The following is a 26,367-nucleotide window of genomic DNA, read 5'->3' on the forward strand; positions in this document are numbered from 1 at the left end:
TGCTTACTGGGCTGGGAAACACAGCTGGAACAAAAGGATTCAGCCCAGATTTAAAACTCAGTTACTTCTTTTTACAATAAGTAATGGAATAGTATTTTTTATCTTCTCTTCCTGTAGGAAAACCCCTCAGATTACATACACATCCTCCCACATGTGCTATTTCACGCATGGGTATCCTGGCATCTGTCCTCATTGATCAGGTACCCAGGAATTTTCAGAAGAAAAACTTGTTCCCTGGTGTTGATGTTCCCAGTGTGGGAATAATATTGTTGAGATTTCTGGGACAGCAAGGAGCAAAAATATTTCTTCATCCTGGGATATCAGAAGGAGAAAGGATGGACGTGGTTCTGTCCCAAGCAAAGCAGCTGATGTTCAGCCAGGCTTCCTCAGCTGGAGGAAGCACTACCACAAAGATTTTGTTTGGAGAAGTAAATGTTCAGATAAGATCTGCAGGAATGGTCTGTCTTTGCTTCCCATCAGGGCAGCGGCAGCAGAGCTGTAAGATCTCATCCCCTCCCAAGTTCTAGCCTTGATTTAATCCCACTCTAAGCTGGTCTTGATGTCAGTATTTTTCATTTCACATGGTATGTGAAAGGTATGATTTTGGTGCTGCCTGGCTGCACTGGGCTCATCTTGGCTTCATTCTGTCACCTCAATGTGCCATCAGACTGAGCCCTCCTCTGGCCTTCAGCCTTTTCTTCTCATATGGCTTCTCACCATGTGAATTACTTTGAGCGGTGCTGTTTTAACCATATGACACTCTGCACGCCTTCATGTGGCAACCATTCTCCAAAGTTGCACTTGCTTGTTTTTATTTTAGGACACCAGATTAGCTGGGGAATGGACAGCTGAACAAACTCCACTCTGCCAAGTGCAGCTACAAAGCACATGCACTGAGAAATAAATCTCAAGCCAAAAAGAAACAAGAGAGAGGACTCTGCCCTCCAGAACTAATTTGCTGCCACATGTGGTCTTTAAAAAGAAAATAGCAGAGAGGAGGAAAACAGAGTGCAGGTGACTGCCAGGTACCTGGAGGCCTGGGTGTCCCCAAGACCCAGAATGTGCTGGCTGGGAGCTGAGCCAGTGCAGGTGGGCTCAGCTGATGCCTCCTCCTGGCATTCATGCCTTGGAGGCAGCTCTGGGTGCAGAGTGTCCAGTCCCTCCTGCTTCCAGCAACCCATATGGGGAGACTGCCCAGAGCAGCATCCCAAAGACAGCAACACATTCAGCCCTTGGCATTTCCCCACTTCCCACCCATGACAGGCTTCTGCAGGTTTTCCAAAAGTCACAGGTATGCAGCGGTATGAATATATTCCTGTGGTAACAGCACTTCTCACCACTGTGAAGGAGAGTAATAGAGCCCCAGTGCTTACAGGCAAAAACAACTTTCACAGAAGACAAAACAGCTCTTGTACACCAGAGCTCAAAACAATACAGGGGGGAATTTTTGATTTTCCTAAACTGTCATTTAGAAACAATCCATCATCCTTTATTAAAGCTGTCAAGAGGGGGATGAGTTACCTCAAGGGACTCACGCTTTATGCGTAAATTGTGATGAGAACATGTTTATTGCTGTGCTACCTGCACATGATACTGCAGCTTCCTGGTTTCCAAACAGTCAGAGTGAGAGAGAAAAGGAGAGATGTGCACAGCTGGATTAAACTTACTCAGAACTTTGTACCAGCTGTGAAGAGCGAGTGTGCCATGCACACAGAGGGCAGGTAAGGGAGCAGGGAGAAGAGGGCAGGAACTTAGGGATGAGAGGATGAGGAATGACTCGTGCTCCACAGCTTCCCACAGTGCACTGTGACTGGACCCAGTGTGGTGGATTTACACTGTGGTTTTGTGGAATATATTTTTGCCACTTTAGCTGAGCTGCCCAAGTTCAGGTGTCCCCACAGTCCACTGCAGGCTGGCTCCCTTTGCCCAGCAGATTTTCCAAAGGAAGGACAGATTTTTTGCCTACATACTTAAGTATTTGTGAGAGTGCTTTAGATATTCCTTATAAACTGAAGTTCAGCCTAGCAACTCAGGTTTTTCTCTTCTTCTGGCTCCTGTCATTGTATCCTGACCAAGGAGGACTATCATCTCAGCATTGTTTTTCTAAACTGAGATCAAACACAACCCTTTTTCTTGCCCTCCAGCAGTGCATTCAGAGATTTGAACCCCCCTCCCCGAGGTACACCTTGAGAGCTGCTAAGCTCAGCATGTCTTGGCAGCTCAGTGTTACAGCAGAATAATTACAGATAAGGACACTGGGGACAACCAAACACTTGGAATTTCTTCCCAACTGAACAAGGATGAAAAACTGGGAGGAAAAAAAAAAATCAATTATCTGCATGGAAAAGAAAGTTCTTAAAGATTCAGGTTCAGCAGTATTTGTCTTGGGAACTATTACAGCTCAGACCCTGTTCCACTTCACAGACTGGAGAGACCATGTTTTCAATGATGCACTCTCAGTTCAAATGGCAGGAAAACAAACAAGTGCCACAGGTAATGAAGACAAAGACAAACCCTCTCTCTCCATAAACAGAGAACGAGGCCTGCTAGTCACCATTTCCGTGAGCAGCCTTGTAGAATTCAGCAGTTCAGAACACATACCAGAACCAGCCCCAAATGTTTGCTTTTCCTCCCTAAGTTGTTGATAAGAAATAAACACTTCCATAACAAAATCAATTCTGTCACGTGCAATTTCAGTTTCGCATCAGTAAGTTTTACACTCAAGAAACTGGAAAATTATCAACAGATATTGCAATTTAGCCCTATTTCCCATGTAACCATTCCCCCCCCAAACACATTCCCAGGTAATAGTGCTTCTTGTAATACTCAGAGATAGACTGGAATGAAGTTTGAAAGTGGTGCTACGTGGAACGGGGCACTCCAAGGAAGCCTCTTGGTAAGCAATGTACATGAATGCCTGGCCCCCTCCCATTTCTGCCTATTTCTATGGAACTTTTGCTTTCACATATATTGGCTTTTTTCCATGGACCTCTGAAGACAACACACAATCTCAAACTGAGGCTGGTTTTACATCTGCAGTACTACAAAGGTGAGAGCAAGAGACTTGTTTCCATCTATCTTGGTAGCTCAATGCCAAGTAATTGCATTCAAACTCCCTGCAAATCAGAAACAAGCCAAGGATCTCCCCCTTTGGATCTTCTCCATATGGAATATGGCTCACATCTGTGTTCAATCAAGCCGGTTGCTAAATGTCACAATGGCCTCATTCACAGGTAGCTTAAAGAACATTTAGCTCATAATAAAACAATCTGAACTCTGAAGTAGAACAGCTCTTCAGATATATGGTACTGTAAGTGTTCCTGTAAAGTATTTATATCACAAACACACTCACATGGAAAGGCACTGCATGAAAGGCGTCCACATGCCAGGCATAGCCAGTGCCATGATTTTTCCTTGATAAGTAGATGTGGCCCTTCTCTATGTGAGTGTCCAAGGGCAGCATGTATAGAAAAACTCTTTGTGAGCTGATTGATGTTATATTCCTGTTCTCATACAGATGGATTTCATTTGCTATTTTCCCTTCATTCACTACTTAATTCGAGCATTCCAAAAAAGTCTATGCCATGGTCAATGACAATTTCAATGGTGCGTGATCTGGCCTGTGTTCCTGCAAAAACTTTCATACCAGCTTCTCACCCTCTCAGTCTCTACATCTGTTTTTCAGTCACTGCAATATCAGGCTGCATTTCTTCCCCTCCTAGCCAGGTATGAGCAAGTAAAGAAGGGAATATTCATGGTTATTTTCAGTATATTCAGAACTAAGTTCTGGCATTGCTTAAAAAAAAAAAAGTTTTTTTCAGCTTATGAATGCACAGTATGATACAGGAATACTGGTGTCTTAGGGACTGGTGATTAAGAAGACAGGATGGGCCTGTGGTGTAGTTCGGATCAAAACCGCAGCAAGCTTTGAATATCAGGTTTGTGTCCTTGTCTTTCACAGGTCAGAGGGGCCCTGACAACAGGGAGGTGTTCTCCAAGCCTCCTGTACTGCTCAAAAGAGAATAAGCTGCTATATTTAGAAGAACAGATGGTTTGTACTTTCAACATTCAACAAAATACCCAACAGTCAGAGAGAGCCAGGTTCAACACAGGTGGACAGTTTCAGTGTTTATCACAGCTCTCTGGGCAGCCAGCAGTAACTGTGAGTTCAGGAACACTTAAAAGATGCAACACTGAGGGTGGCTACCATGGGCATTTCTGAATATGTTTGTGTCATGATTTAACTCCCAAAAAATAGAATGCTGAAGCTTAGACTCAAGCATTTCCTCTAGCTTGTAGATGAATCACACAATGGTTCCACAGAGAGTTCTCTCAAAGGATTATTTGACCATTTAGGACTAATAAAATAAATGCCTGCAGGGGCCAGCTGAATTGCATGATATTTTACAAGCCTGCACATAATGGCTTGTGCATCCTGACATCATCAAGCTGTTTTCCTACAGGAAGCAATGCTGACTGTGAGTGATGCAGGCAAAGGCCCCAGTCCACCTCCCTGCACAGTGTGCACTGCTCTGTGCTACGATCAACATCTGCCTGGAGACTTCCATGGTCATTCAGAGAGGTTCTTTGCAGTGCTTCAGCTCTCTGACAAGCTAATGTTTCCTGCAGTAAATACTGCCTTCTCCAAGCTGCTACATTTTTAGTGAGAGGTTAAGCACTCATCAAAATTACCTCCCACCAGCTATACTCTAGTGCCTTGTAAGGTTCCAAATCCTACAACATCTGCCTGCATTTACTGGGCAAGAAGACTCATAAAACCTTGCATGGTTGTCAGCTGTGGAGGCATTTCAAGACTATCTGACCTGTTAAAGGAGAAGAAAAACTCAACCCATATGTATTTTGCAGCAGATCGCTCAACTGTTTGCCATTAGGCGTAATGAACCCTTCCCCAAAAAGTCTTGTATTTCTGTCTGGAAGGACTCAGACAGTGCAGGGAAGAGCACACTGCATTAACCTAGACAAAAAGCATTATTCTACAGTGTTGCACCACTTGACATCACCAGTGTCTGTTAAAGGACATTGCTCCCAAAAGCATATGAACACCTCCTGCAGATGATACTCTCAGATACACAACCCATTCAAAGTAAGTCCATTTGTCTCCCACCACAATCCCATGCAGTCCTGTCAGCCTGACCAGGTGTTTGAGGGCACTCTGAATGGTGATATAAAACACATTTCACGGTTCAGTTTCTCTGAGTTGAAGCTCTTCCCCCGCCCCTGGGAGTACTCAACCCACAGAGCCTCAAAGAGCTTTAATAAGTGATGACCGGAGCAGTTTTAAGAGCCTGGCTTTTACCATCCTTTTGAGCTTGGTCACCTGTATAGCTCAATCCAGATCAACAGTGGTGTTGAAAGTGCTGGGATGGTTTATAGTTACTCTCAGGATTTGAACCATGGGAATGCAGTTAGATTTTACTGTACTTTGAGAGAGTGTTTTTAACCACTTCTATCTAACAATGCTACAGCTATAGAAGGCAATCACACTGGACTCTCTTCAAAAACAAATCACAAAGAAATGTTCTGGGCCAGAAAGTGGACATCCTTACAGCAAGGATGTAGAGCATTTCGATGCAATACCTTGCTGAAAAAAACAACCAGCAAAACTGACTGTATTTGGGTGACTCCATGGACACCAAAGTATAAGACTCCTACAGCTGCAGTTTCATCTGGGACACAGTCCTTCACTGATGGATAACAAGACATGATAAAGGAAAGCTGGATTTGCCACCCCCTATGCTAATTAGTGGCCATGAACCTCCAGTTCCCAGGTCAGCATTCAAATCTAAGTAGCCTTGTCACAATTACTGTCATGCCACTGGGGATAAAAACATGCCCTGCCAGCATAGCTGTGTATTTAGCAATTCTCTTCCTCTTGAGCAAAGTAAATCTCCAAATACCAGTGGAAAAGAGGGAGCTGGTCAGTACATCTCCACTCTTTGACCCATTACCTAGGAACCCTGTAAGTCTCAACTGAGTACTCTAGATCCAGGCATTTGTCCTGAGGCTTTTCCAGCCTCCATGCACTGCTTCAGCACTGCAGGGGCTGCAGGAGAAGAGACACAACAGCGGCCAACAGAGGATGCTCAGAGTAAGGAACTCGACAACAGGAGAGTGATCTTTGTCCTGGTAAAGCCTTGTCAGCTTCAATTAATCTGCCAGTAACAGACTTTCTAAGTCAAATTTTTTATCCTTCTCTTTTTATCTGTAATACCTCAATGGGCTCTTCTTCAGACAGTGCAGGTATTCTTGTAGTTCTAGAGGTCACAGTACTGCAGTGCAGAAGTGTCAGAGTTTAAACTCTGCCAATATAAACAGAAGGGGCATCCAAATTACATATAAAAAGGCCCATGCAAGAGTGTTATCCAGTGCCAGCAGAGCAGTTCAGAACCTCCTGAGCTGCACAGCCTGTGCTGACTGAAGCAGGGTCAGGCTGAACTTGTCCACAAACATCATCCCAGTCTCTCATCTATTTTTCCACACAGCATTACCTCACACAGTGCTTGGAAATGAGATACAACAAAAGCAGTACCAATACTGCACAGCATCATGAATCTGATGTTTTCTAACTCTCAAATGCCTATGTAGGTGTGATGTTTCTTGATACAGATTTTTATATGTAATTTTACACTAGCTCTTCTATTGCCTTCTAGACATTTTCAAAATCATTAGGTATACTGAATCAATTATTCAGTGAAGCTTCCATAACATTTTAGCATATTCTTTGCCAAGTGCACTATAAGCTGAATAATCAAGGCCAAGTTCAAGATTTCCCAAGCTGTTACCATCCTATGTTTTTGCATTTTTTTATATCCTACAGAAGCAATGAAAATAGAATCCACAAAGAGAAGTCTCTGTGACATCTGAACATCTTTGTGACTGTTTTCTATGCCGATCTTGCTCATTAACCGATGTTTTGAGATTTCTATCTGACCTTCACAAATGCTCCCAAGACAGTCAAGCAGCAGGTTAGGGAAATGTCACTTCTTTCTTTGTAGATACCCCCTTTCTCAGCACACAAACTTTTCTTTGTATTTTCCTTATCCAGTCCCTTTACTGTTGTCCCTACCTTACCGCTCCTCTCTGATTCATGACTGTCACAGCTGCTCCCATCTCCCTAGTGCCACCCTCTGCAAGCCTGATGACAGAGTCACACAAAACTCTCAAGCAGACACAAGATACCTCCAAAGTAAACGCTCTGCCCCAGAGAAGATTCCTGTTATGACTGTACCAGTTAATATTTAAATTCCATGACACGGGAAGAGTTAGAGCAGAGCTTTCCCCTTGGGTAGCAGTAGCACAGATCCTTGCAGCCTACAGTGCATCACTGTCAACACCTTCACCTCTCCCACGGACTTCCCTCTCCTAGAAGTCAGCTCGTTTTAAAGCAAAGTAAATGGAGCACAGTCAGCCCCTGGTGTTTAAAAATCTTTGAAAGGGAGACTGTGCTGTTATTCTGAGGAACGTTGTATTTACACTGTAAAAAGTGAGGTCTGACCCCTCCTGAAGAGAGGCCTCTCCCTGCTGAACCCACCACGGAGTGGAGCACAACTTTACTGCCACGCTTTCAGACTGCAATTAATGCAAACCAGCTGTGAAGCAGAAGCTTTTGAAAGAGGCTGCTCGTTTTCTACTGAGGTTTTAATTTTATCAATCTAAGGCATCTGAGTGACAGTCTGCTGAGAACATACTCTCACCTTCCTTTATTTTCTGGGACTTCATATGGATTCACTATCTGTATGCCAAAGTGTAATCCACATTTCTCAGGTGTACTTTGAAATTTCATCACTATTTTCATCACCAAGTACTTCAAGCTTAAAACTAAACATGGACTTCCTTTGCAAAATTCATGCAGGTAGAGGTAACTGTTCATGCCAAATTGGTATTTACGACCTCATATTAAATTTTTAACACACAAATTGGCACACAACTGCAAGAACATTCTGACATCTCTTGGAAAAAAAATTTGTCTCGATTATCCACTTATCAACAAGGGTCAAAATGTTTTCAGCATAAGAAAACATTTTAATTGATTAATTATTCAGATTTTAATTGTTCTCAGGCCAGAAGAACAATTCATAACCAATTCACGCCACAAACATAAGCAATATATATATATAATTAATCCACTTTAAATCAGTGTTGCACAAAAGAAATGCTAATTTCTATTCATTCACTACTTAACAGCTCATCAGAAGGGCTCTACAAAGAAAACAGACGTTCAGTAGTAGCAAAGAATTTCACTGCATAGGTCTTAGGTCTCAAATTTATGTCTGTCCCAAGCTCAATACTGCGTAGCAATTCCTTGGCAAAGGGAAGTTATCCCGGTTACATAACTGATTTTTCCTTTGTAATGTAAAAAGTATTTTGTGGGTAGATAGATTTGGATATTAAAAAAACCCAAAAAAGCAGTCAAATCTTTTCCTGCCCAACAACAGCATCCACAGTGGTCTTTGGCCACAGTTTTAACTGTTGTGCAACTTCATAGTTTCATACCAGCTGTCATTTTAGCAATTATAACTGAAGCGCAAGGCATTGTCTAGGAATTAATGACAAGCTGAGAAGAGATGGCCTAATGTGCAATCAAAGGGTAGCACATGCTCTTGCAACCACAGGAAATGCTCTGTAAGCTGGCTGTTACTGCACTCTCTGCAGAGCTGATGGGTTTCTGGGTTAGCTAATGTGCTGGCACAATTTTCTCTTTGTATTTTACATAGCTCACTAAATGCTAAGTTTCTTATATTCCAAAGATTTCTCCCCTGCCCTCAGCAACAAGCAGTTTCCTCAAGCACCAGTTAAGACAGTAAGTTTTTGGGGGCAGAACTGGAAGATAATCTTTGTGTCTCATGTTCTGTTTCTATCATTGAATAATAATTTTACCAGAAGTCTGAGCAAATCACTGAACTGCTAAATTGTCAGAAAATGTAAACTTAAAAAAATGTGTGCTAAAAAACAAAATATATTTCTAATACCAAGCCCAAGGTGTTTGGTGATTTGGTGCTGTAATTGAACACTTACATGAGGATTGATTAAGAAATGAAATGGACCTTGAAGAAACATTTTTCTCAGCATGACAAATTTACCACTTTAAAGGCAAAAATCTAATGCAAGCTGTTGCCTCCTCTCCAGATTCATGACTCTAAAAGTGAGTGCCATCCCCAGCCTGGCCACATGCATATTTCAGATATCTTCATTATGAAACAAATAATTTTGTAAATGCAATACTGACATGGAACAACACCGTACACAGCACTTGTTAAAAAGAAAAAGAAGAGAGGAAAAAAGTCACTCCTTCAGAGCAAATATGTGAATACCAGATTTCAGTCTGAATGTTACTTGAAGCCTGATGATATCCATTGCTACATGCCCATTAAAATCTTTATGTCAAGCCACAGTACCTTTGCAATATGATTTCGTGTCATTTTTATGAGCTATGGAACTTGCTAATCTCATCTTCTATATTTATATATGTGTGTGACAACTTACATTAGCTTTTTGGCTTACAAACTCTTCCACAATCAATTTAGTTTCATGCTAGGGAAGCATGAAAATACATTTCCCCTTCTGGCTGGCTGTAAAATAGCTTTTTTTCTTTACCACTTACTGACCAAAAGAATATTATATCTTCATTCTTGCTCTTCAGTGGATCCTGTACTCACTCAAGAACCAGCATACAATTGACAGCTGGAGTTCAAGATGAGAAGCTGAATGCTACCCCTTTACACCTGCATCACCTGTGTTTGTACTGCAAACAAACAGACCTTAACAGAGAGCAGAATTTGGCTTCAGAAGTACTGATTTACTGATCACAGCCTCACAGGTATCCCAGCCAGCCAGTGCTGCTGCCAAACAAACATCAGAGGGAACAAACCAGCACCAACTATGCTGGCACTTACTGAAGGACAGCATTTGTCCTAGAGCCCTGTATGACAAAAATTTGTCACCCAAGAGGTCATCTATTCCTTGGTGAGTGGTGTCACACCTACAACGGGCACTTATTTGCTGCTGGAACTCTTATCTGAGGGGACAGTGAGGACGAATCATGAGGAACAGTGAGGAACAATCTGACCACTCACCCTCACCCACAGATGAGTTCACTATTTTGCTCTAGGAGCTGGTCCTCAGTGGAAGCAAGCAATACAAACTTACTTCACTTTTGTACCTGAGCTATTACCACCTTACAATACTTGCAGAGAATACCTTAAAAAAAGTATGTTTTTCCTTACACTTTACACTACACAACTGAGGAGCAGTTGGAGATAGCTTTTCTTTCTGAGCCCCTGACCATCACCCTCTTCATGGTCTCTCTTCCTGTATCATGCAAAAAACATTTTGTCTTTGAACTGGGAGTTAGGAGCTTGCCTCTTCAAGTCCCCCTTGAAGGGGGACATTTTTATAAAAATATATCAATAAAAGTTGGCCCTTTTCAGCTGGTTTAGCCCATCACCAGCAAAGTCTCAGTGGTCCTGGGGCTGGGTGGCACAGAGAGCTGCCTGCTCGCATTCGGGAGCGATCACCTCCCCACCCCCAAGTGCTGTGGCGTGGGAAAGCCCTGAGCCCACATTCCTCGGTAGCACTCAGCACAGGAAGGCTCCTGGCTCCTCACTCAAACCTTTCACTAGCACTCAGCAAGGTAAATAAACCATACAGTCAGGGAGCTTCAGACTGTTCCTCTCACAAGCGAGAAGAAGGGTGGAAATATTTGTTTACTCCTGCTCCCTGTGCCTTGGAGTAAGCACCTGCCACTTGCAGAAACTGTTTTCTCCTGTTTTCTTTTGCATTAAAGGCTTAGTGGAGCTGGCTGAAACGATCATCCTGGAATAAATATCTGAAAAGAAGTGATTTCACTTAAAACCACAGCCTCACCCTAGGGCACATTCACGCTCATACACACAGCTCTCCTCAGCCTGTTTTGGTACAACTCACAGCTGTGTCACTGTTGTTTCCAAGCGTAACATTTTCAAGGGCTGATGCACAAAATTTGCTCGTCTAAACCTCCTGACTGAACAATGGGGGCACCTTAAAAACCTCAGTCCTAAGAAAGTCAAGAGTCTGCCTTCTCAAACAGCTCAGCCAGCCAACAGAGCGCACATATGGAAGTAGGACAGCTGAAACCTGTAGGAGTCAAGGTGACAATAAACCCCAAACCCATAGGTTATCTTGCTTTTTGGGTTTTTTTGTGCCACATCCAGCACAGGTGTCTTCAGCAAGTAGTATGAGGTATTCAAGCCCCAAAAACCACCTCTGTGTTAGAGATAACGTGCTCTGACAAAACTAGCAGGTGATGCCTCAGCCAAGGGTCCACTCTTAGCCTTCAGCTTTTTCAGATAATTTCTGGAATAAAACAGATTTTACCTTGTTTTCCCTGTTTTCATATTCTAGTTGGTCTCAGAATAAAAGTGGATGTGCATGTCCACCTTTCACTTTCGAGATTGAGAAGAATTAAGAGAATTAAGACACAGTTTTGCAATGATGCCAGCAAAATATAATGTCACAAAAGGGGCTTCTGCATAAAACCCTCAACAATATCAAAAAGCAAAGTGACAGACTTGATCTCTCCCCCCTTCCACAGCTTCTACAAGAGTTTGGGAAAGCCATGCAATTCCTCTTTGTTTTTCCAACCCTTGGAAAATCTCACAGGGGAGGACAAAGCCAAGGCACAGGTTTATCTTCGTGTGCATTTGTCTCTCCTCAAGCAGAATCACTCTCTTTTTTTAGTATCAAAGTACCAGCTTTTAAAAAAAAAAATAGTAGGGAGAATATACAGCAGTTTAAGCACAGAGCAGCTTGTTCAGGTCAGCACAAGGCATAAAGAAGCATAATACTGACAGGACTGTTTACATGAAGTGTAAAACCACCTTTGTTTTGCTTCCATCAGAATGCAGGAATCCACACTAACACAACAATCCCAGGTATGCAGTCACAGAACTAATTAAAAAAGAGAAAACACAGTTTCTGCAGAAACACAAAGCTTATATTGATCATAGGTGAAATTCTGCTAGGACATAATGCTGTTAAAGCCAGTCCCTCAGCCAGAAATCAATGTCTTGATGAGCAAAACAGATCAACCAGAGACTTACCTCCTTCCCTACGCCGACTGCCTGCACCTACAAGCTTTCCACAGCAACTGCAGGAGGAGAACTGGCCCAGCGTGGGGCTGTGGGATTCTGAGTGCCCACAGCACATCCTGCCAGGCACTGGGCTGCACTCACCGTGCATCTGGTATGTGTACGGGGCCTGTCCCGCCGTCGGGGTGCTGAAGCTGGAGCCATAGCTGAGAAATCCACCCTGTCCTGGGGAATGGCTCAGGCTGTCCTCTGTTTTAATGCCTTTGGAGTACACAGTGGGAACCAAGAGCAGAACATGAGTGCTTGTCATATGAAGATGTAAAAAAGCAAGTGTAGGAATTAACAAATTTTCAGCTGGATTTTAACCTAATAAACTCTTTTTTTTTTTCATTTTCTTTTACACACACACACACAAATATATATATGTATGTTTAACTATTTGCATTTCCCAAACAGGTCTCTTAACAGCCAAACAAACTCATCACAAATCGTATTTGAGTCACCTACATCCTGTATCCACACCCAAAAGCACTTTTGCTAAGATAGGTAAACACAAATAATGTTATTTTCAAAAACAATTTCTGAACATATAGTTTTGTTATAGAATTGAAGAAACTCACTGACTCATAATTTTTCTGAAGAGTTATCAGATGCAGAAAATGATTAACAATGGAACAGGACCTTCAGCAAAATAACCTCAAGATTTCTGTTCTCAAAAGAGTTATTTTTTACTTGCATTATATTTTCAGCTTTCGTATCAAAACATTTATTGGCAAGTCCTACAGGAGGGTTATCATCTACTCAGTTAGATAGAACATACAGTTCAGGAACAATAGGTAAGCCCTGAAGCCACAAAAATCTTTTCATTTCTAAAACCAGGCAATTAAACTGACAATTTATAGGGGGAACAACAATAGCTGAATTAAACATTGCAAGATGAAACCCTTGCTGGTAATGAAAGGGGTTGATATTTTATTCTGAGATGCTGCTGAGATTGTACAGCTGTATTATTAAAATAAACAGCTCAAAGGTGCAACATATTATGAACCCTTTGGGCGTGATCCTTCCCTCCTTTGCATCCTATTTGCACAACAAAAAATGGCCATTGGACACATCCTGGGCGCTGGGATTAAACAAAGACCCTGCTGATGTTTGGGCCTTGGATTTACACACCTTCCAGGCTGCTGTCAGCTTTTAGCACGTGGAGGCAAACTCGCCAAAAGACAAGTTGAATTCAGGTGCCTTTCCCCAAACATGCTGCTCTCTAGCTTAATGAGTCTTCGAAGCAACAAGTCTGTGCTTGCTCAGGTTTGGAATAAGTCCTCCCAGATAATGTTTTCTCTAATAGAAATCACTTATTTTAGCTTTAGGTGAGAAGAACTGCGATGCAGTTTGAGTACAAGTTTGTAACAAGACGACTGTGAAAGGCAGGAAGTTTATTTGGACTCTTAGGGGACACGTGCTGGTGCAAGTGTGTGGCTTCATCACTGCTGGGGAAGAGAAGTGTGTGCAGAGAAGCCCCTCTTCCCAACATCCTGCGCTTTTCAATTCCATCAGCACTCCAGCGTTCAACCTACCCCAGTTACAATCAATCTTCAGCGAATGGGCCTCTTTGGAAGCCTAAAAATTGTTGTCAGACAGCAAAATAACTTAGCACCAAATTAATTTCCACATAATGTTCTGTTTTGTCTAGAAACCGGCCGAGTTTTATTTTTTGTGCCTAAAAACAATACTGCCTCATTGTTCTTGGTTGTCAGCCAGGTGGAGTTTTTCATATGCTGTGTTGAGTATCTTAAAGAGGGTGTATGGGCTGGGGGAGGGAAACCACTGCTCAAGGATGCTAAGAGGTCACCCACAGGATTTATAAGCAGCATATGGGCCTGACACATGTATGCCCTAAAGACTCCAGGCAGTAGCAAATGGCTCTACTTTCACCTGCTCTAACAGGACAACTGTTCAGAGTTTTCCTTGGAAGTCAGCCAGCTGATGCAAACACACAAATAGCTCCAGGAAAGGGTCTCAAAACATTCCTCTCATCATCCTGGTAGAGTTTTGGCTCTGCTAAGGCCACTTCCCCCAGCCTTCCAGCCTGCTGCACTAAATTCCCCTTCAGTAAAAGCTTTGTCAATGGCTGTATAAAAACTTCGTTGGGAAGAGATACTGTATCTGCCAAGTAAATGAAGGTGTTTAAGAGCACAAGAGAAAAGAGGAGTGGAAACAAAACCATGAAGCCATCTTAACAGCGCAAGACTCAGCCCTCATGGGAGTAGCCAGAAGTAAGAAGCCCAAAGCTTTCTGTTAAAGAGCTGTACCCAAAAAAGAGCAACATCTCTGTGGTCTTTAGGAGTGGAAAGAACTTTAAGCTTCCTCAAGAGTTCAGTATTCCCATGCAGAGCTTGAGGACACTTAAGGCATGGTTTACCAGGCATTTCTCTGTCAGGAGTGCTGGTTTAATTAGCTCCCTGTGCGAATCCCCCAGCTGCTCCTGCCCAGCACTGTCTCCCCACAGCTGTTGGCCAGGCTGTGCAGAAAAGCAGGGAACAAAGCTGACTGGGGTTAGAAATGTTGACTGCACATGTATGTCCATTTAAACACAAAGTGTCTTCCAAAACCAATGTACTCTGTAACATTTCATCCATGCCTTACTCTGCTCTGCATTTTGGTTCTTCTGTAGTAATAGACACAAAATTTTTCTCAAAGTAGCTTGTGTCATTGAGACTTCAGGAAGAACCAAGGAAGGCAAAGTATGGTTTTCATAAATATCATATTTAGTGTACTTTGTCTTGACAGGGAATCATGGGAACACTCACCAGCTACTACTAAGCAGCACATCCTACTGAACCTAAATTTATCATATCCTACTGCTGACTGTCTCCAAACTTACCTAGCTGTAAAAACATAACCCATGATATGAAGAGCTGATAGGTAGTTCAAAGTAAACCTAACATTTTTAAAGTCAGACTTTCCTCTAAACCCGAGAAGAGAACATTTCTAAGACACAAATGACACTTCACTCTAAAGCTTAAAGACTTCAAAGATATTTTGCTAGCTATATTTGGCTATATTTTGAGGACGATGTCCTCACAGGTACCATGACTCTGGAGTACTCACTGTAGGAGGGTATTCCATAGGGCTGCCCTGGGGGAGGATAGGCAGTGTATGCAGCAGCCTGCTGGATTCCCGGGCTGTACTGAGTCTGTCCATACGTTGCCATTGTGGGGAACGATGGAACTGTCACTATATGGGGATAATGTCTATTCAGAACAAGAAAACAGGAGGGTTTAAGGCAATAGTTAGCGTACATGATCTTCTAGAGCACAAGTAGGACAGTTCTAGACACCTTGCTAAAGTGACATCCAACACAGGATGCTGAATATTTGGGGAACGTGGAATTGACTGGACTGAAGCGAAAGTTTGTTTCAGCACATGGCTCCTGATATGAGCTATCAGATTAAGGCACCTAAATGCATGGGGACTTTAAGACAATGCAAGATAATATGCAAGTTAAAAATATAAAATAAAATTAACACTGATTTTTCATGTTTCATTTTGAATTTGACAAACAAGTGAGTGCGATGGGAAACCTCTGACATTTCAACACATCCCCTCTGTGGTCACTCATAAACACAACAATATTCAATCTGATAAGGTTTGGATTCCCAGAGGTACAAAAAGCACAGCTCACAGTACTGCAAACCTTATTTCACTCCATATCCAAGAAGATTAAGAACCAGCTACTTCACTGTGCCAGAGATGTGCAGGGGAACAGGTGGATGGGCTTAGGGCAGATGTTTTTTAAGGTGACAGAAGTCTGCACAAAATGGCTGTTCAGCAAAACACGGCTTTTAAATTACAGCACTTGGCACGAGCACTCACTTTGTGGTGTACAGATGGAGAGGACACTGCGGTGCTGCTTTGCTGCTGCCTGGAAAACAAAATTAAAGGGTCTTAGATTTTCATCATCTTCTGTTCTATGGCCAAGCTGATACAATTGTTTTTACCACTGCTGGTTTGAAAAAAATATACAGGAATCAAAAGACTTTTTTATTTAATATTCCCAAACTGAAGTAGGTAAGAAAGATACTCTCTGCCTAACAATAAATATAGATTTAGTTTTTAACTGAGGGTGATACCAGTTGATTGAACTACCAGTCTCTTCTTCTCATGGGACTGACACTAATCATGAAGCTGGGCTTTGAAGCAGTGACTCATATGCTGAAGGCCATAAAAGCCAATACTATGATTGCTGAAGTGATTTAAGCCCACTGCACATTTTGCTCTTTTGCTTTTTTTGGTACTCTCCTAGACCATGACTCACTTTCTTTAATGTCCATTAAAATATATAAAATAATAGCAAATACTAGAAATACAACATCATAAATCTCCTTTATTTAAATTTTTTGAGTTACCTATAGCATACCTTATTGAACTACCAGCAGTCAAAAAATAATTCAGCAGAAAACCTATCATACAAGTTATATATGCAAGATGCCTTCTAATGGACCAAACAGTTGTGTCCTATAACAGCACCAAAGAAAACTGTGCTACCAGCTTTATTCAGATATAAATTAAGATTTACCTAATTAAAAACTAAAAAAAAAAAAAAAGCTAAATTAAAACCTGCAAGATGCCTGCAAGTAGTACTGAAAACATCATACCAAAATACCATCATGTGTATTTTGCAGGTTGCCTCCACAGTGCCATCCAAACTTTGCTTATTGGTTCCTGGCTGGAGCTGTCATTAATTCAGCACTATAAATGCCAAAACTCTCTCACAATCATCAATAATGACATGAGGCACAACTGATTCAGCCTCTGTGTCTCCTGGCTGCATCAATGAACACACCAGAACTCCACATGTCTTCTCCACCCACCTTCAGTGACCAGAACAGCAAAACTTCCTTTGTTCAGACATTGGCCAATTGGCAAATTAAACATTTAAACCATTTTTCATTTAATGAAATATTCAAGTACATATGAAGCCTAAATACATGCAAATAGTCCTGTGGGTCTGGGTAACTTGTGCAATAAACATGGACGGAATGACCAAAAAGATTTAACATGCTGACATCTGAAATGTTTGTTCTTCCTGATTCAGACCTCTTTTGAAATTGTTCTTTTGTACACAACCCTTTTTCACAACATTTTACACAGCTTTATCATTTTACACTATAACATGGAGATTACACCAAACTATTTTTAAAAACGCTGCCATTTCACCTGGTAACTTTTTAGACTAAATATCAATAAAAATTGCATCATCGTGAGTTCTTACTAAAAATATTAATTACTAGGTATCATTCTTTTTTTAGAATGTTAATTTATGTAATTAATGGTGAAACCTATACAGGCTTAATCACTAACAGGATCACCCTAATCACTGACAGAAACAAAACCAGAAAGACTCTTTCTTCAAACCCCTTCAACCCCCCAACACCTTAGAAAAGTAAAACACACCTGCAACTCTACCTTGGTTTCTGTACATATAAAATGTGGTACAGTGACCTATTTCCCAAGCAACAGGCAGAGAGGTTTGGTTTAAAATACTGACAAAGGACAGCGATATACAAATGTACATATTACTGACAAAGGATAATGTTATACAAACTTATCTACTCACACTGAAAAAAGACTGGGTTTAAATCCAAAACTGGGCTCACCTGAGTCACCTTCAAACTCACTATGAAAAATTTGCTTTGACTTACCTGAAAGAAAACAGTTTAGAAAATTAGATTTTTAGACTGTGAAAACAAGAACTACACCATTTCTGTCTCTTTTGCAATGAATAAATAGACATTTTAGAATTAATTCCTTTAATTCGTAATTTTAATTACATCAAAAGTCCAGCAGAACAGTTTGAGCACAAGCCTCATTTCTTTTTCTCTTTGCAAAACATGACAGCTTCAAATTTTTTATTTTGGTACAGAGCAAATAAGTTTGCCAAGAACTTCAAGAAGGAATTTACTGCGTCTGAATATGCAATATGTTACTGTCATTGACAAGGCAGAGTTGATTCTACAGGCAAATTGTGCACTTGAAAATTATATTGATAAAACTGCACATGGAAACAACAGGCCAGACAGCTACATGGACATCTAAATGAGTAAGTACTATGACTAGACTTGCTAAATTTAATACTGTATGTGTAATACAGAGCACAAATTTGTGTGCATTTATTACATTAAGAGCTCTGTCAGTCAAAGAATTGTCAAACACACAAGTATTTTCCTGTTCTTTGAATTAACAAGAAGTATTTTCAAGGGAAAGAGCACAATCTTGGTAGCACAGGGGATCATTCTGTAGCAAAACCACCGTAATATTTCTATAAGAAACAAATCAACATGAGCTGTCACTGGCAAACTGGTGCAGCTCCTGTGTCGGTTCTTATTTATATCACTTAATAAAAAACCAGTTCCTGCACCAAGATGTTTACAAAATGATGTACTTAAAAATCATTTCTAGCTCTAATCTTTTGTGCAAACAGGAACGTTTAAAAGGATGTTTCCTTTAGGCTGTTACTCCTACTGCTCTTGTAAATAGGCACTCATGATGTACGTGATTTAACCACGCAATTCCTAATCCCTCAGCAAACATGCAAACAAAACATCTCCTGGGCTTCTAAGAGCCTATAAATGAAGGGTTAAATGTACTACTAGAACATAATAGCCAGTGCCTTTTCCTAACTCCCCTCTACCAGGAAGGTTGACAGATCCTTACCGCAGCAAACAATAGCTGGGATTGTACTAGCAAGAACTAGTTCAGCTGCATCACTTGCCAATAATTTTTTTAGCAGATTTAACATTCTTCTGTTTCCTTCACTTGAACAGTATGATGGGGCGGGGGGGGGGAGAAGGAGGAGAGCAGATAAATTTCCATCAGAGCCTCAACCACTGAAAGAATTTGTCCCTGGTACCTGCCAAATATGAAACTCCAGAGCAGAGGCCAGCAGGGCTAACCATTTGGGGATGGCAGCAGTGATTTCAGAGCGATGCAAACTGGGGCACAGAGCTGCTTTGGCCAGAGGTTTTCTGGCTGCTCAACACATTTCTGGGCCTGGGAGCCCCCAGAGCCCCCACCTTAACAGCAGCAGCAGCACAACCACCAAAGCCCAGGGCTCAGGTTCACACCACCCCTGGGGCTCCAGTGGGTCCAAGCAAAAACTACCAGGTCTACACAAAATATGGTTTACACCTGCAATTTTTCCAGTGGAACAAAAATCTACACATGCACGTGTGTACATGCAGGCACCAACTATACACAGATATATATTTACATATGAACTATTTCTATTCCATTTGCATTCAAGCCATTGTGGAACTAAAGGATTCAACCACAACTGGAGAGTCTACAAAAAAAAAAAAACCTCAAAAATCTCAGTTGCTCACTACACTGTAGAACTAATTGCCAGAAGCAGAGGCGGTGCAGTGGCCAGGTCCCTTTAGTTCCATGTATACATATATGCTATGTTAAAGCAGCAAACAGTAAGCAGAAGAGCAGCCTACCTTCTATGTCATCTGGAGCCGTGGCATAAATGTGAGAAAGGTTAAGCTTCAGTCTGTCAGGGCACTCTCTATTTACAGTCAGACTGGGTGATATCACTAGATCTAGCATTTCCTTATACCTGAAGGAAAACAAAGGAAAAATACAATTTATTCATTAATTATGCATGCTTACTAATGATTCAATTTTTTTTCCCTAAGAGTATAAATATTAAAGCTGATTACCTAAACCCAGGCTTCATATAAATTCCACATAATAACATTCACTAAAGTTTTCATCAAAGGGAAATGCTGAATTAAAATGCAGTACTTGCTTCCTTGGAGATTACACCCATCTGATTAATGATCTCCTTTTCTTCCTGGATTTTGCCATACAAAAACTAAATTCCTGATCTCTCATATGCCATCAAAGCAAGAATACACACACCAATGTCCAGCGAGGCTGCAGAACAGACTATTACAGGCTGAAAATGAAGCTGAGGGCAGTTAAGATCATTATCTAGTCTCACAAGGCAATGATGTTAGTACTGGTGACAGGGTCAGTTTACCAGGAGACACCCACACCAGGCACCCAGCTACAATGTCCTGGCCATTAGGTGGCAGTGATACAAGGACAGTCCCTTCCACACAAGCAACTAAACTTGCAGGTTTTGGCTCAAGCCCAGAACAGATAACGAACAGAGAACTCTAAGGTTCTATGCCCTTCTTTGCTTTCCATGGCCACACAGAGCACAACCTTACTTCAGTTCCCTGGAAGTCACTGGATGGAATTAGGGCTATTAGGGCAAAGCATAACTGTGCTCTTGGACAGAGCAAGAGCAGCTGGGGCAGAGGGAATAGGGTGGTGAGTAGATCCAAGGCACCTGGCTGCAGCCTGCTCAGGCTCCCCTTCCCTCGTCACTGAAGTGCTGCCTGCCGAGGCAGCTGGCACATCCCTGCTCCCAGGCTGGCACCTTCCTGAGCTGGACTATACAGGCAGTAGGTGGTATGGCAGCAACTGGCTGGTAACAACCCACAGCACACCTAAAACATCGTGAAGTTAGAGAAAGCAGCACATAAACCTGAAATCTTCAGGCTTCTGCAATACCAATCTATGTGCTCCTGGGAGAGGCCAAGAGGCTTGCTTTGATTTTCTGTTTAAATACAACTGTATGGCTTTACCAGCTTTGAGAAACAGAAAACCACATACCTTTTTATCTGAACCTCCCCAATTCCTTTAACAAAGCCTGCAAGTCCCTGTGGGGGAGGGCAAGTATTGTTAAGAACAGGCACAAACCAGATCAAGTATTTCACCTGTAACTAAACAGCAAAGACCAAAGCTAAGTTCATTTTCACTTTCTCACCTAACAGCTGCCCAGACAGAAAAAGCATGAACCCTCTGTGAATTCAAAGGACTACCAAAAACAGGTATGAAGAGGCATAACCATGTACAGTGTCCACAACCCCAGTCCTCCTTTCTCCAAGTGGTATCAGGGATCTGTCTGCCTCCTTTGGAAATCCACATGGGTGTGTGCATTCTCATCACCAACACAGCCTCAAGTCCAGAGGCTGGTAAAGGCTTCCCAAATATGTGCCATGAAGGAGACCTTATGAATGACCAGTGTGGTAGAAATGCAGTACTGTGGATCCAACGCTTGTGTCATTCCTGGTCCCCAAGTGCTACCTGCTACAGATTTGCTAAGGAAACAAGACCAACATAAAAATCAGTGTTGCTCTGCAGCAGTATCTTTGTTGCTAGTGGGTCTCGAAGGGTTACACCTTCAGAGGTGTCCCCATAAGAGGAGCACAACTGCCTCCCCCCCTTCCTGCCTTACAGACAAACTGAAAATGCGGATGCACAGGGGCCACCAATTGTGTCCACAGCCAGTGGCCGTGCCACCAACCGCGTGGAAACGCAACAAGGAGTCAGATGGCGTGCAAGGATACAAAAAACAGTCCCCAGGTGTAAAAAATCCTACCCAAGGGACACAGTCCAGTGACAGAGCTGAAACAACAATCCATAACTCCTCACTTAACTCAGAACACAGCTCATGAGAGGCTTCACTCAGCCCTCACAGCACTGGAGGAAGTTATGCTCCATCTGGCACCGAAGCACAGACTGTAGGGCAGTAAGGGATGGTCACAGCCCTTCTTCTGCACACTGAGCTTATGCCAGAGCTTCTCCTCCTGAAATGCCTCATCTCACTCTTTTGCTGGCACAGCCAGGCTGCCACAGAGAAAACGCTCAGGAAGAACTTTGTGTTGCTTCTCAGTGGGCTGGAACAACGTGTCACCTACAAGCTATGGCTCCTATGGCTCTCTGAAAAGCAGCAGGGTGGGAAGGTGCTTTTTTCCCCGAGGAATTAGTTTATTTAAATCCACTGGCACCCAATCAAATTTTGTCTGCATGGCTGAGAAGTAGGGTTCCATTGTATCCACTCTAAACACCATCTCATTTCTTTTCTCCTTACTTCCTTGGTGTTACACCTGAACTGAGGGAAAGCACTGCTGTCCCAGATCCTGTCAAGCTGGGGTTGTTCCACCTTGTTTCTCAGATAACACATGCCCTTCAGCATAATCCAAACCTCCATCACTCATGACACTGCCCAGGCTGTTGCCAAGTGAACAGGAGCAGATGTTCGAAGGGAAATGATCTTTTATAGTGATTAATGCACTTTAATTACATCATTGTTCAGGGATTTCATTAGTTACTCTCTGCCTGATGATTTTTCTACTGGTTTTGTTCTGTTCACTTTTGTATTCACAAAGCCACACCATATTTTCCTGTATTTATTCTATAACATTTTCCTGTGCTTTTTTTCAGCTCTCATTTTTCTTTAGAGTATGTATTAGTTGCATGTACAAACAGGTAACTTTTCACAGAACTGCCTGTCTGGTTGTGCATGTCATGTATGTGTGCTGTTAGTGCCTTTGCCCATTTTGCACGCACCATTTACTGATTTAGTCATGTGCATTTCTTGCCGATGGACTTCCTGACAAGAGTTTCTGAAATTCCAGTTTTAATGATGGCAAGCTACAGAAAATAGTCAAATAATGGAACAGGGCTGGTATTTAACACAGTAAATGACATGCTGGAGTGCAACTGATGAAAATATCAGGTCTTTGTTTTCTTTTTAGAGCAAAAACATTTTCTGGCTTAAGCAGTGTACAGTAAATCAGTAATAAAGTTTGCTGAATATGAGCTTTTATTAAAACCAGTGATGGCAGCATCTAGCATGCAGGGCTGACAGACATCTGGAAGAGCTTTTGGCTTCTATAATTAAGAAGAACCTTGTGTGAATTTGTTGCTCAGCTTTTCCATTAGAATCCCCTACTCAAACCCCAGTATTTTGCCCTGAAAACCCACAAAATCTCTGCCAAAAACAAAAACTTTTTTCTAATGTTTAGGAAGGAAAAAATAGAAATAGAGGTATTTTTTTCAGTCATGATGAAGCTAGGAATGCCAGATCAAACAATTTAAGGTTTCAGATTTTTGACTGAGATGCTGGGGCAACTGGGAAATCACATATTCTTTCACAGTGATGTTTTGAAGGCAGTGATTCCAGACCCCAAGTCAAGACTGTCAAATGTGTGCTGAAGATCAAACTCCTGCGTGATCTCATCTCTCTCCAGCAAAGTACACAAAGATGGGTGTAAGTGCAATGCCAAGGAGGGACCTGGTGTGCAGACTGAGTCTGCAAGGTGATGAGAATTCCACGGGTCGTATTTTGAAAGGATGGAACAGGAAACCACCGTGGCATTGTGGGCAGATGGAACCACACCACAGCTCTGCCCAGCACAGCTGACAAGCCAGAAGGCACCAGCAACAGAGGAAGGAGTCTCCTTCCAAAGCTTGCAGCTCTGCTGCACAGGGATAACTTCAATCCTCTCTCAGTCTGCCCTCACTCGTTATTAGCATCCTCCCCACAACGCACTAAACGCATCTCAGGACCACGGGCACTTCCATCCTCACTGTGGAGGCAGTGGACTTGTGCCTGGCAGTCTGCACTTTTCACTCATCTCTACTCCACTTCTAGGGTGAGACGACAGAATTCTGGCTTCAATATGTACGTGAATGGTAGAAAAAACGTTCAAAGAGAACTTTCAGGGCATTTTCACTAAATAAGACACCTGGGCAGTATGAGGTACCAGGGTAAATGCAACAGCCAAGTGATTAAGAGATTTCAGAGGGAATATGTGCAATGAAGAGCAGAGCATTTTCCCCAAAATGACAGCAGTCTGCAGGAGGGCATTTGAGCAACAGAAAGGACAGTTGGGAGTAAAATACACTTTGGGGGGGGGGGGGAAAGCTGGCATGGGTGTGGGAAAAAAGGAGAATGAGCTCTGCATCTGTCATCAGTGAAGGAGCTGAAGAGTTAGGAGCCCTGCAGGTGAAAAAGAACTCCTCCCCTTGAGTAAAACCTGCCAGATCATACAGTGGAAAAGACAAGTACTTCAAGGGAGTGAGAAACTGCAAAAAGTTTGTCCGTGAGGGGAGAGGTAAATATAGAAATTATGCTCCCTGCAAAAATCCCATGCAATTATCTTCTCAAGAATTTTTACTTGTGTCTGGATGGAGGCCAAATACAAGCTTAAACCACCAGATCTTCCTAAACATATGCATATGCCAACACAGAGCCCTAGGCAGGAGTGGTACAAGCCAAGTCCTCTGTTTTCAGCTTTGCTGGGAAGGGGAGGAGTAGAGACAGAGATTGCAGCTGAATTGTAAGAGTAACATTTTTGTCTTGCTTCCATGACTTTATCTGGTTTTAATTAGTTGATCAACTGCTTTCATCTTTCTATCCTCCTAAAAAACGGTGCAGATCGCTAAGAAGTACTTTATGGCACCAGTGGTACTCATCATTAAAAAGCCAACAGCCTGATTCCCCAGTTTATTTCAGAAATGAATCACATACAAAAAAATCTGAAGATGGTTTTCTCACCCTCTGATTCAGAGAAAACAAACAAAACCCATCCCAGTCCTAAAAAATTTGGGTTTAATTCATTCCTAGGAAATACAAGATTAATTTTTTTCCCCATATGGATAAAATTTTCAAAAGCACCTGCTATGTCTCATTAATTTTCATTGGGAATTAAGACTTCTACTGTTTTAACTCCATGGGAAGCATAGTAGCTTAGGCAGCATTTCCAGGACTTTTGGTTGCAAAATTCTGCTCCCAATTTTACTTTGCTCCTGTACAAAAAAGAGGAATCATTCATAAGCAAAGAAAACAGTATTATCTTGCAGCCACCTTCCACATGGTATAATCATAGGGAATCTCCCACACTGAAGATTTTGGCTACTTCTATCCACACATTTCAAAAGCAGAGGGAAGTAATTTCATTTCCCCAGTACATTCCTCCCCACACTGTTTGGACGCTCTTCTCTAGATCTATAATAGATTCTTTGTTCCATTTCAAAAACTCAAAAATGCTTCAGCAGGTGAAAACCACGATCCTCTTTTCTCTTTTATAATGAGTCTTAGTTCATCCACAAGTACATCTGATAGATGTATGCAGGAAAAGCCTGAACAGGCATGAAGTGAAACCTGGGCTGGCACTAATGCTCGTGGCCAAGACTGACAGTACAGCCTCGATGACAAGATATCCTTTCAAGGTGACCTGCAGGGCAGATGCCTCGGGCTGTTTATATTCCTGAGAGCTGCTTTTTACTGATGTAATTGCACAGTAAAAGCAGCAGTACTTGTCTGGATTTATCATTGCCCAGACTGTTTCAGACACAAAAGAAAGAGAACTCCTTAGTACAGCTGTAGCACAGCCCCTGGGGTGAGGATACAGAGCTGCATTAGCTTCCAGCACATATTATCTCAGGCTAAGGATGAAAACAAGAGAAACAAGACAAAAGTTACTGTGATAGATAAGGAAAATAATGGTGTGGGTTAACACTAAGATTTTCAAATTCCTTTGTTTTTAAAAAAAATGTGTTAATTCTAAACAAGCTTAAGAAAAATAACTGAGAAAAAATAACAAAATAGACCAATTATTTCACACTTCTGAAACCACTATTGTTTAAAAATAACCAGAGTATTCCATCGGCTTTAAAATCTTTCCCCACATGGTTTCTGTGTTTTGTCTTTTTTTTTTTTTAATGAGACAGTCTTTTTTATCAAAATTTTACTTTCACTGGAAGTTTTCTGTCTTGCTCTAACCCATAGACCAGAGAGTAAAAAAGCAGACGAAAATTCCTGTCTCATGAATTTTTTGGGCCAAATTCACTTTTCTTTTTTTTTTTTTTTTTTTTGAAAGGAAAGTCAGCCTTAAGATTTTTGAATGCTTGGAACTGGCACAAGTAATTGCATGCCTTGTTTCCCTGGAAGTCCTGAATTTCCAGAAGCATTGACTTGGTTTCACCAGGCTTCATCACCTGCTATTGCAGTCTGCTTTTCAATGATTTTTCTTTAAATACACTGTTTCTTTTTTGTCTCAGACCTATTAGTTAAAAAAAAAAAAAAGAAGTACGGTGTCTTCATAGAAATAAATGTAAATAAATTCCTTCTCCCAGCTAGACTTCACTACTGGCTTCTCCAGGCGCTCTTTTTCTGATCCTCCCCTGCAGACACAGAAGAGATGGAGATGGAAAAGAGGGATGAGCTGGGCTGTGATCCCCCTGCATCTCCTGTGATTAACACGGGAAGAGATGGAAGGAAGACAGAGCAGGGGAAGCAGCAACATTTTCTGGCTGAGCAGTCCACAGTAAAGGGGATTCAGTGCACATAAAACCACACGAGACAAGGCACCTTCACCATTCATTCTGAAAGCACACTCTAAGAGGCAGCCTGAAA

At 41.9% G+C, this 26,367-nt stretch overlaps 1 protein-coding gene across 3 annotated transcripts in view; it reads right to left on the reverse strand.

The window, feature by feature from the left end:
• The window catches only part of EYA2 (EYA transcriptional coactivator and phosphatase 2), an 84,976-nt gene that overhangs the window by 29,263 nt on the left and 29,346 nt on the right, over positions 1–26,367 (reverse strand). For 2 of the 3 annotated variants that reach the window (XM_042049420.1, XM_042049401.1), the window contains exons 2-6: positions 19,589–19,707; positions 17,747–17,791; positions 15,963–16,011; positions 15,198–15,340; positions 12,231–12,347 (exon numbers count right to left, since the gene is read on the reverse strand). In XM_042049420.1, coding sequence (XP_041905354.1) covers positions 12,231–12,347; positions 15,198–15,340; positions 15,963–16,011; positions 17,747–17,791; positions 19,589–19,697 — 463 coding nt within the window. In that variant the 5' untranslated portion in view covers positions 19,698–19,707. The remainder of the gene's footprint in view (positions 1–12,230; positions 12,348–15,197; positions 15,341–15,962; positions 16,012–17,746; positions 17,792–19,588; positions 19,708–26,367) is intronic. The other variant, XM_042049412.1, reaches the window with a different exon arrangement.

Source organism: Corvus kubaryi, unplaced genomic scaffold (genome assembly GCF_017639235.1).
Source record: "Corvus kubaryi isolate FWS band 111438036 unplaced genomic scaffold, C.kubaryi_AGA036_p1.0 134, whole genome shotgun sequence".
Taxonomy (NCBI): domain Eukaryota; kingdom Metazoa; phylum Chordata; class Aves; order Passeriformes; family Corvidae; genus Corvus; species Corvus kubaryi.